Source organism: Monodon monoceros, unplaced genomic scaffold, assembly GCF_005190385.1.
Source record: "Monodon monoceros isolate NGI ecotype Baffin Bay Population unplaced genomic scaffold, NGI_Narwhal_1 Super_Scaffold_22, whole genome shotgun sequence".
Classification (NCBI taxonomy): Eukaryota; Metazoa; Chordata; class Mammalia; order Artiodactyla; family Monodontidae; genus Monodon; species Monodon monoceros.
Window position 1 is genome coordinate 111,496,283 of NW_021703779.1, and position 12,159 is coordinate 111,508,441.

The window sequence follows — 12,159 nt, forward strand, 5'->3', positions numbered from 1 at the left end:
GGGGGGGGGAGGGAGAAGCATGATCATCATTAATTCATGCTTTTAGATCTATTTCTATGACACAGAACTTCATTCAGTCAGTATGTACCACACTAGCTCTCTAGAGTGTGAAGTGACCAGATGAAGGCTTTATTCCACAGCAAGGAAACCCAATCGGGAACCTTCTAACACACTGATTATTCATCCCTCCATGTGTCAGTGGCTGTCGTTGTACGGCTCTGAGCTAGCTCCCAGCTGACAAACCTAAGGCTGGAAGCAGAATAACATTCCAGTTCTCCCAGAGACCTCCACGGATCTTCTCATTTCATGTTCCATTTACAAGAGTCAAAAACATAAATCAGTTCGAATCCTGGCATACCAATTCTTTTCTTTCATTTTTTAAATGAAACCCTTTCAGATCCTTGAGTGCGCAGTTAGAAAATACAAATAAAAGTGCTCCTAGGAACTCTAATGACCTTTCAAATAATGACATTTTGAGAAATGCAATTTTTGTATTAAGATAAACTTCCCATTTCAAATACAAGGGCCTTGAGTTATTTTAAAGCAAAAACATGTACCTCTTTTTTTTCTTTTTTTTTGTTTTTTTGCGGTACGCGGGCCTCTCACTGTTGTGACCTCTCCCGTTGCGGAGCACAGTCTCCGGACACGCAGGCTCAGTGGCCAAGGCTCACGGGCCCAGCCGCTCCGCGGCATGTGGGATCTTCCCGGACCGGGGCACGAACCCGTGTCTCCTGCATCGGCAGGCGGACTCCCAACCACTGCGCCACCAGGGAAGCCCTGTACCTCTTTTTATTCAAATGAAAAGACAACCCAAGACAGGGCACAAAATCCATGTGTTCACAATATGAGTCTTCACTAATTACTCTGGAAATCACTTTTTCATTTTGGAGGAGTCTAGAACTTTTTAGGACACATTGAATCTCTTAAATGAAAAGCACTGTATGGGTTTTCTTGTCATCCATGGTTCTTGGGATTATGCGATTTAGTATTTTTCCCTGATACTTATTGTGTAAAATTAGAAGAAATTGGAAAGGTAATCTCCAAATGAGAAAAAGGATGCCTCATTCATGACACGCAGTGAACTTTTAAACTTGTTCTTTCCCCTTAAAGGAGAGTTAGGCTCACATTCTCCACAGCCTTCAGGTAGTCCAAGGACAGCTGCCAGAAAGAAGGGCGAGTTTCTGGAAGATGGTGTGTCTCTCTCAAAGAGCAGGCCACAGCTGAACTTCTACCCAAGCTCGCAGATGGAAAGGAGTTCTGGCATCAGCAGATCAGTGAACCCAAATCTGGTCAGCGACCTTTCACCTTCCCCCGAGAACAAATGCAACCCAACATTTTAAAGCACGGGCTCATTTCTTTCAACTACAGTTCCGATGTCACAAACCACGAATAGATGTCCGTGCAATGCAATATTTTTGAAAGTCATAACAAATGAAGTTTCAGGTTGCATTGTGGTAAGCGCCAATAAACCGACACTTCCAACCTCTAAGGAAAGGCTGCCAGAGTGAATATACCATTGTGCTCGAGGAGAGGAAAAATGCGTTTGATGTGCTAGCAAAAGGGGACTTTTGTAAACAAGTGGAGCACAACCTAAACGTGTTCATCATTGTCGAAGCATCAGGGCTGCCACGTCCAGAGAGCACATGCCTTCGGAGCCGAGGAGTTGCTGGCTCCAGAGAAAAATATTATGAAGGGACAGACCATAAACATCTCAAACACAGAGGTTTCAACAGGAAGGAAATGGCGCACCTCGTCACTACTTATTCCCCTAGTGGCAAGGAAAGGCCAGATCATGAACGTGTTCGTGTGTTTGTGAAAGGGAACATAAACCCCAATTCTTCTGGCTGTTTGGTGTCTTTGTCAACTCCAGGCCTGCTGGCTGTGCACAAGGCCCTGGAAAGAGAGAGGGGCCGGGCCCTTGTCGCGCCGCTGCCATGGCGTTGCGTGTCCCGTGACTGAAGAATGCGAGTGAGGCTGTGGTCCGCCTGGAGGCTGCAACCCTGGAGCCAAAGCCGCCCCTCAGCCCCAGGGCAAGTCCTGCCTGGCTATCCACTGAGCGCCTCCATAGAAGCGGACGGCCCTGATGAGAAGCCCCAAGAGGAGTCCCACGATGGCTGGTCCGGTGTTGTTGCTTCTGATGGATCTAGGCTGCAGGTCTCCCTTTGCGGGGTATCTGACCGGCTCCTGCCTCTTGCCAGGAACTGGCTGACGTCCCAGCTGGCAATCCCGACCCCCTCATACTAAACTCCCAGTGGCAGCAGACATGGGACGTTCATAAGGGTGGCTAGGAGCCAAATGAATGTTACCACAATGGCAGTATGCGACGGAGAGCAAGTTGCACCTACCCGTAATTTATGATTTCCCAGAAACTGACTTTCGTGGTCGTGGTGGCGGTGGGAGTATTTTTCAAAAAGAAGGTTTCCTATAACCAACCTCTTACGAAGCCAAGTCCAAGGTGTTTTGACTATTCGGATCCACCTTGATAAAGCTGGACGACAGTTTAATAGGTACAGTTCAAGAGAGGGACACGAGGGCTAGGCAGCAAGAAGGCAGAGTTGGAAAACTCATCCTTAGTCTCTTCAAAGGGTCTAGTCCAACTGCAGGAGTTTAGTGCTCAGGACACTCCCCCCGCCACCCGGGCAACAAAGCAGCCCCTTCTCACTAGGGAAAGCGATTCCTCTTGCACTGTGCCGCCGATAGTCAGAAACCCAATCTTCAGCCTCACGACCCGACTGGATGAACAAAAGGCAGTTTCCCGACTTAACCCCAACATCTGATTTAAAGAAGTGGGGAAAAAAGCCCTTGCCCATTCATTAACTGCAGTCATTTTAAGGGGGGGGGGGGGAATTCCTTGCAAAGAAAAAAAAAAGAACTTATGGTAAAGGTATGTAAATTGGGACTGAATTCTATAACCACAGAGCAAATTAAACCCTTGTGAAAATCCACGAAAAAGCACTGGAGATTAACAATGTCTATTACTCCTGGCCTTTTATATCAGCTTATTAGAAATATATAATAAAACACCCATTAAAAATGAAGTTTAGATAGAATTATATTCCTCCTCCCTCCAGAAAGTATCACTTAAAATAACTGAAGAAAATTGATTCTGAAATCCTACCAATTTCCACTTGGGTTGAATTTTTGTTTCATCAAAGATAACAAGTGTAATTTGTAAAACACACAGCGAGAATAGTGGCAGCAAAGGAAGTCCTCCTTGATTTAGAGTACCTGGTTGAAGACGTTAATTAAGCAAGCCAGAGTATGGTTTTAATATGGACCTGCAGACTCTCGGAAAAAATATGTAGAAGAATTTGTATTTTAAGACGAGTTTCTGAGTTATAGTTTCTGTCAGACACATTAGAAGAACAGAATAGTGTACCTCATTCCTGATGTGCCTGTAGAAAAGTTACCCAAACTAGATCATTGTCACCAGACATTTTTGCTACTGTATAGCAAATGCTACAGCTCTGCCCAGAGAACTAGTGCACTAGATGTTACAGGGGAAAGCGAAAAGGCAAACCATCTTGTTTTTTAAAAATGAATTTAGCAAAAATGAGCTGCAAACTTGACATTTGGGGTGGCGGTGAGAGTGGGATTAAAAAAGAGAGAAAGAAAAAACTTTCAACTTTAGATCTAGAAATGCCATGGGCTTTTATTTCCACGGGAAATATTTTCCAGCAACAATTTCTCCCATGGCTTCTTTCTGGGCATGATGGGCCATTTGTGCGTGTGTGTGTTGACTGGTCTTATGCCTTCCCTTCCATGGGATTCTGCTTTTCTGTGTGTGGAAGATTTTTTCAGGTCTTCTAGCTTTGAGCTATTTAGGCTATGATTGTGCTGAAGCGTTTGACATTCACATCTTTTTTTCCCCCTTGTGTCAGTGTTCTCAAGAATCTGTTGGAGCCAATTTACTGATGCACTTTCAGAGTTAATATGGTAATCAGCTCTCATGCAGGCTAAACAGCATTCCCCGGCTCCAATCCCCGCATTCCCCTCCCCCCAAAAACCCTCAGCAAATTGCGTACGTGTTCCCATGATGTGGACAAATAAGTGAAAAATAGTTGCTTACAAAGACACTCAAATTCTACAGTTATGTAAATGTGACTGGGTATGGGAGAAAAACCTGAGTTTGTTTTGGGGTGCTGATAGTATGTGGGTGAAGACCCACCACCACTAGCAGCTTCAACAACTGCGACTAACATTCCGGGATTCCCATATGCATTAAGCAAGCATCGAGGGAGTCGATGACTGGATATTTCAATCATCCATAATTTGTCCCTTCCCACATAATTAACATTCTTAGAAACAGGCCACTTTACTTCCATTGGTGTCTGGGTTCCCAGTAATGGTTTTCTAAGTTTTAGGTGTAGACGAGAACACTGACCTCTAAAATTATCAGGACAAAAGTCCTTCCATTCTCACCAGAGCAGTCTGTGATTGTTAAATCTCTACAGAAACATAACCCTTACATTTCCACAATCAGATTGCACCTGATCCAAATACCCAATGGGTATCTGGCCGTTTGCAGAAGATTTGGTTGCAATGTAACAGATATAACATTTGAAAAGCCGCTTTCACAGCTCAGTGATGGCTGTACTCCAGCATTTACGTGGATACCAGCCTATGATGCAGAACTAAAACTGACCTTTAGGGGGAAAATGTCAAAAAACCACTTTCTTGTTATTAAAACTTGGTATTCGCTGCGTCTAATGTCTGTCTAATGTCTTCAGAAGTGCCACCATTAGTTCAAGGGAACATTTACCTGTAGAGTGGTGTGAACTTTGAGTACAGTTAGAACTCTGGCAAACACTACATAACGAACAGAAATTTCATCACTGACAATTAAAACATTCCTTGGGGAATTCCCTGGCAGTCTGGTGGTTAGGACTCTGCGCTTTCATTGCCAGGGCCTGGGTTCAATCCCTGGTCGGGGAACTAAGATTCCGCAAGCCGTGTGGCATGGCCAAAAAAAACATTAAAATTAAAAAATAAATAAAACATTCCTTGTGGCAGAAGCTTAGCAATCAATAGCAACAGAAATACATTAATCGCCTGCTCACCTATGAAATTGTTCCACTCGAAATCAAGATCCCCTTGGTTGGCCAAACAACCTCTCATGATGTTGGAGCAGTAGTTGTAACAGGGTTTCACAGTCACGAGACCTTGGCAGTGGGAGCAGTAGATCATCTTCAACAGGGCATGGGTACACTGGGCTGTGGGATTTACCTAATTGGGAGAAGAAAAAGACAACGGTGGGGCAAAGATAGACACAGCAATTGCAAGTCTATCAAGTTGACTTTGAAGGCTTGGCCATGAACTTCCCTTAAGAATGAGTCGTGATGGGTCACACTTAGCAGGCCGGGCTTGCTTCCTGAAGAGCAAAGTTAGATAAAGAAAAGTTGCATATCACACACAGACTCAACTACTCGCACTCATTTTAAACGGCTCAACGATTTCAAAGTCCTTTTACGAATAAATTTCCAGGATCGCCGTAAGATGCAGTAGTAGAGGTGGGTCTTTACCTGCCTGCCATCCATGGCCAGCTGTGGCCTCTCCCATCACCGTGTTTGCCTTGCCAGACTGGAACTCAAGCACATCTTCTCTTCAGACACATTGACTACAAGACTGCCCTTTCACACGTAAGCCCCCAGTCGTTTAGAAGGGTACCTCGTGTGTACTCCCTTCTGTGCCAATAGCTGCACAGAAGACAAAATTAATGTATCCTACAGGGAAGAATGTGAATAAATTTGAACCTGGGGTTCTGTGAAGGCCGTCCAAGGCTTGGGAGCAGTATAGCATAGAGTGCTCAGGGAACACTTGATGAAGAAGTGGGACTTCAGTTAAATTCTGAAGAGGGGGTTGGATTTATTTATTTATTTTTAAAATTTTTATTGAAGTAGAGTTGGTTTACAATGTTGTGTTTAATTTCTGCTGTACAGCAAAGTGACTCATATTTATATTATTTTTCCTATTCTTTTCCATTATGATTTATCACAGGACATTGAATATAGTTCCCTGTGCTGTACAGTAGGATCCTATTGTTTATCCATCCTACATATAATAGTTTGCATCCGCTAATCAGAAGGGGTTGGATTTCAATGATCAAATGAAGGGAGAACATCGCAGTTAGGAAGAATGAAATGAACAAAAGCATACATGGTACTGAGCAGACCGAGGAATCTTAGAACGGGGTTGAGGAATTATGGGAAATAAGGTTGGCTGAGTACAGGAAGGGCTGTGTATGTGACTGGACAGTAAAGGGGATTGAAAACCAGGCAGAAATCAAGACACCATATGGCAGGACACAGGGAGCTACTGAAAGTTCATGAGCAAAGGAAGAGGCAAGGATGAAGGTGGCACCGAAGACGGATTGGGCTAGGCGTCCTCTGTAGAGAAATGAGACTTGGTTTCATCTTTCTTCAATTGTTTGGCCTTTCAATTGCACTTCTATAGGGTGCAATTGTCTTGGGCATAGAAGAGCCGATCCCATCCTGTCACTCATTTCCATCAATGCTTAGAAAGGATCATGGCCAGGATCACAAGCTGGCAGCTCCCCAAGAGTTCCTGTGTTGTCATTCTCTCTGCGCCACCCTCCCCTTTTGGAGTCAATATCAGAGGATTAGTGCATTCCTCTCTATCAGTACCAACCAGCTCTGCAAACAGAGACTTCTGAAAGCAGATACCACCGCAGGGAACAGATGCTGGGATGCAGGGCAGTCCAGCAGTGCACTTCACCTGCTCTGGAGCGTAACTTTGGATACCACTTATCAACAGTAGCCTTAGGGACAGGAATGGGAGATTAGCACCATCAGAAGAAAAACTTCACACTGTTAGGCTCCTATCTGATGTACACACACACACCCTCTTATCTCAAACAGAACTCTAGCCTAAAAGGGGGAGGTACATCCAACAGGACGGTAATTGTATACACCGAAGTCAGGGTTCCCTGCGAACAATTAGGACTTTTCCACAGTTTTAACCAGTGCCAAATGTTTTCCTAGGCAGTAAATTAGTCCTTTTAACTATGTATTAACGTACAGTAAAATCTTGGCTAAACAATGCCCTGGAGGAATAGCCAATCTGGATAGCTAGGTTTCCTGGACAGCAACAAGAGCATGCCTTTAAAGTCACAGAGAGTTAGGACTTTGATACTTTCCCACCCCCTCACTGGACAGAGGAACAAACAGGCCTGGAGAGAGGAGGTGGCCAGACATTCATAGAAGTTGGAAGGGGCCCTAGAGATCACTGAGTACAGCTCTCACATTTGAGGGATGAGAAAACCAAAGCCAAAGAGAATAATTGACTTGTGGGCAGCCACCTCACTGCATATGACTCTAGCACTGCACCTTAGGAAACACTGAAACGATTTCCCACATATATCATGTGTCCCTGCCTCTTTAAACCGAATATATGAAACTCGAATCTTAAGCATCGGTAGTTTTCTGCTTTATCTTAAATTAGGTTCCACATTGGTGAGATTGCCAAAATGGCTGGATTCTGGAGAGGTAAAGAGTTATTATGAAAATGCCTGTGAAAACCAGGTTAGTGCATGGCATTTTTTTATTATGATGCTTATCAGGAAACAATGGACTTGTGCGAGAAAACAATGTAAAAAGTTAACATGTCAACAAGCAGTTACTGAGCACCTACTATGTGCCAGGGATTATTCTGGAATGCATTTGTGATTAGGTAGCAAGGCAAGTAGGAATTTCTAGACTATGGGACCTGTCCTAGAAAACACAAAGAAATTTCCAAATGGTGTAGACCTTTTGGAAATAAGCAAAAATTTTAAACTCCACAATTGTGCTCGAGAAACACCTTTGGCCAAAGAAGTCCTTTCCCTTTCTTTCTCTTTTTTAACTCTACGATGGGGTTCACTACATCCTTGGTTCAACTGTAAGTCAAATCATTTATGCAGTAGGCCTTACAGGAGTACCCTAAAATAGGTTGATGGAGCCTCAAGTTTTAAAAGAGAGACCAAACCAAATGACACAGTAGAGTTTTATTAAAGGAAGATTATGAAGCTGGGTTTGGCGGAGTTTTTCCATTTCATTCTTTGGCTAAGTACGGGCTCATGTTCTGCACATGATTTGTTGTGTAACTACTAAAAATGATCACAAGGAACTCAGCAATAACATGCTATGGAAACACTAAATAATACCAGAACTGGGGAAGTTATAAGAAAACTGGGATGAGAAAGGACATATGAAATACCAAAGTTAGAGAAAATCTGCCTTTCGTCTCACAACCACTGATCAGACTACCATGCAGTGTTTTTTACATGAAGGGAATTCAGAACCTGGGAAATAAACCCCTTGTGTGGGATAGAGTAGAAAGACAAAGGCTTTTAAAACAGTCATGAGAACTAAAGAAATAGGGGTCCCCTGCAACGCTCACTCCCCCAGAAGAAGTGATGAGACTACCCCCCAGGTCTTGGGTCCCCATTCTCACTGACCTGACCAAGTTCAGGATGGTGAACACAGAGTACTAAGGCCCAGCTCTCCTTTCTGACTCTGGACTACCCCAGTGGGCAAACAAAATGGCTGTCTCTCTTTTGGAATCGTCTATGGCTTCTCGGTAAAGAGCAATGTAGGTTGGTCAACAAGCCAAAGGAATACTATTGCACTGGGAAGAAAGAGCCTAATAGTATACAGTACTTCAATTTAAATTCTCCTGTGGAGTTTCTGGTAAAATCTAGCATCTCCTTGATCCAGTGATGGCTCTCGCTGTCATGTCATGATATACCAGGCCCTCAAGGGTACTCCATTACAAGCTCTCAACGGTCTCTCCACCATGCCAGGGGCAAACCTTTCACCCGAAAGCAGATATAATAGTAGACGAAGTCATACTGTGTTCTGGGGATTCAATAATTTTGAATATAAATTCAACTTCACTCACATTCTACTCCCTTGTAACACTCAAAATCACTTCTCTCAAGTCCCCAAATAACTTACTTACTGAAATAATTTATACCAGAAGACCCAAGACTCAGTGGTAGATCATGCCACATGGGGATTAACAAAATGGGTAACCAAACTCTAAGACCTTGCTTTAATCCTCACTTACGTACTGATTCTCTATGGCATGCCGTGCCACTTAAAATGATCAATCTGATTATTCCTTTGGGTCACAGGTCTTGACTAATGTTTGATATGTTTTCCTTTTATTTAGAAGGGTCTGTTGAGCCCAGATGTGACTTCCAGAATCCTTGGGGCTGGGGGAGGAGTCGGGTAGGGGTTAATTATGGTTGCTTTTATAAAAGTCAGATTTTTCGGACCTCACTTAGCAATTCAAAAGTTATTTCTCAAAATGATATTTAGAAAAAACAGGAAAAGGAAAACTGTACACACTTCCCTTCCTCCTTTGAACCACTGACATAAAGAATGGGTTAATGGTCTCAGACAGAAAATGCTTATTCAGTTTCTATGGTTTCATGATCATGAAGGTCATGATGTTAATACTGAAGAGAAAAATATTCTGTTCGATGTCAGAATTAATTTTCTACTGATAGCTTTTATTGGACTTTATTGCTTTATATGATATAGAGTACTTACTATGTGCCAGGCTCCGTTCTAAGTACTTTATATGTATTAAATCACTTAAGCTTCAAAATAATCATAGGAGATGAGTATTATTATTTTGTTTCACAGATGAGGAAACAGAAGCCTAAAGAGATTAAGGGACAAACACAACATCTTCCAGTAGATGGCCAAGATTTGAAATGGGGCAGTTTTGTCCTAGAGCAGGTACACTCAATTTCCTTGATGTATATCTTCTGAGTGCCAGACTATCGGAACCTTAAGGGCAGCACATGGGGCTGGTCCTCCTGCATAGCTCGCAGATCTAACATAGGGTATCCACACACAGTGAATACCTCAGCTCTGGGGTTGGATATTTTCTAGTGAGAATTTGCAGGTTTCAAATTTACTGACCAAATGAATCAGTTTTTATGTTGATGGGCAAGTTAGGATGCAACTGTTCTACATGGAACGATATCTGACTGGACAACTATGGATGAGATGACAGATTTTTAAATAATTTTAATAATTTTAAATAATGACTTATGCACTCAATGCACTCAGTAGCCACAACTACTGAGCCTGTGTGCCACAACTACTGAAACCCATGCTACAGGGATGAGAAAAAAAAAATATTCACCAGAGGTAGACACAAAGAACTCAAAAGCTCAAGTAAACACTGCTGGACACGAAGAGAAAAGAGGTTACTGGAACAAAACAGGAAACTATATATTTTGCCAAAGTTTTAACAGTTTGAAAAACTTGCAGCTAAATGTAGCAGAGATGATCAATTTCTACTAGAACGTGGCATATTATTTATATAAGAAAAAGTTTTGACATTAATTACAGAAGAATGAGATGGCTTGATTTGTTTACTTTGGGGGACCAGTATGATAGAAAGGGAACATCGTCTGGACTCAATATTCCTTTATTAACTCAAATCAAAATCAATCTGAGTTATTGAGCATAATGACAATACATTAATAGTCAACTTCCAAGCCTTATGAAATCCTTCAAGACTGACTAAGGTGTTTCTAAATGGTAAGGTAACAAAGAATTTAGATCTTAGGAGCTAGTCTATGTTTCACGGTAAAAGTCAGTGGAGGGGGAGGGGTCCTCATTTCCTTTTTAACTTATTAAGACTCTTTTAAAAATACTCATTCCTGCGTTCCTCAGGGTATACATTTAACGTGACATCTGCACTCCATTTCTGCTATAAAATGCCTTTGCAGAAAAGTCCTTTTCTCTGCAAAGACTCTCTTAATATAGATTGGGACTTTCTACCAAATAACCTGCATTTTCCAAACACCACATTAAAAACTACTGCAAGCCGCCTGAAAAAGGAGAAATCCTGGAACAGAACTCTTCACACAGCCTGGATCTCATTTCAGTAATTCAGAATGAGCCTTCAGCCACATTACACAGTGATGGCAGTCAACATGCGGCACTCAAGTTAGAAACACATTTCCTTCTAGTTTCTTCCAGTTCCTAACATACATTCACTGCAACATTTTTCCCCTGCACTGCCAATAGTACCAAACAAACAGAAAGGGTCTAGATTTTTATCTGTTCTTGGTAACGTAAGCACCCAACAAAAATAACAGGAAATCATTCCCCAAATTATGGTCAAAGAAAGAGATAGGGGGACTATCAAAGAAAGAGGTAGAGGACTTCCCTGGTGGTGCAGTGGTTAAGAATCCGCCTGCCAATGCAGGGGACACAGGTTCGATCCCTGGTCTGGGAAGATCCCACATGCCGCAGAGCAACTAAGCCCGTGCACCACAACTACTGAGGCTGTGCTCTAGAGCCTGTGAGCCACAACTACTGAGCCTCTGTGCCACAACTACTGAAACCCATGCGCCTAGAGCCCGTGCTCTTCAACAAGAGAGGCCACCGCTCGCCGCAACCGGAGAAAGCCTGCGCACAGCAATGAAGACGCAACACAGCCAGAAATAAAGAAAATTTAAAAAAGAAAAAAAAAGAAAAAGATAGGGAACCCAAACACGCTGTGAGATGTGAAGGGTTTATTCAACAACTTCCCAATTCGGTTTGATTTCAATACACAAACGTGCTAAGAAAGAAGGTGGAGATTCTCCTATGTCCCTGATAATAGGATTTTAAACACATAACAAAAGATATAAAATAAGCTAGGATTCATTCAGGAATATTTGGAGCCACACTGTAGCTGAAACTGCATAAATGCTTGAAAATAAGTCTTGTGTTTTAAATTAGACTCAGTTATGATAAGTTGAAGCATCATTGTATCCGCCCCCTTGTAGAGGGCTCTATTATTGTTTTGAGAGTATTCAGTCCTTGACACTTCCCACATCCCTACCTTCCCCATGTCTCCACCCCTGTATGTATTATAGTGTATAGAATATATATATATATATATATATATATATATCCCACCTTCCTTTTTGCAATTCTAGTCTTTAAGGTTGTGTGTGAAAAAGAATATTAAATGTTGAATACATATCTACACTTAAAAGCTTTTTCTATTGCTCATTTTTAAAAATAGACATAATGATTTGGGGAAATGGTAAGCTAATTTGTGTAGTACTCTTGTAGGTGTCGGGGCATTGCGAATAGACAAAAACAAAGGGGGATCAACGGAAATCGTTTTCAAGGCAGGATTTCT

The 12,159-nt window shown here is 42.4% G+C and overlaps 1 protein-coding gene across 1 annotated transcript in view; it reads right to left on the reverse strand.

Annotated features, from left to right (window-relative positions):
• Window positions 1-12,159, reverse strand: part of GPC4 (glypican 4) — a 108,304-nt gene that overhangs the window by 4,320 nt on the left and 91,825 nt on the right. The window contains exon 4 of the mRNA XM_029241097.1: window positions 5,061-5,226. Within this exon, the coding sequence (XP_029096930.1) occupies window positions 5,061-5,226 (166 nt within the window). The remainder of the gene's footprint in view (window positions 1-5,060; window positions 5,227-12,159) is intronic.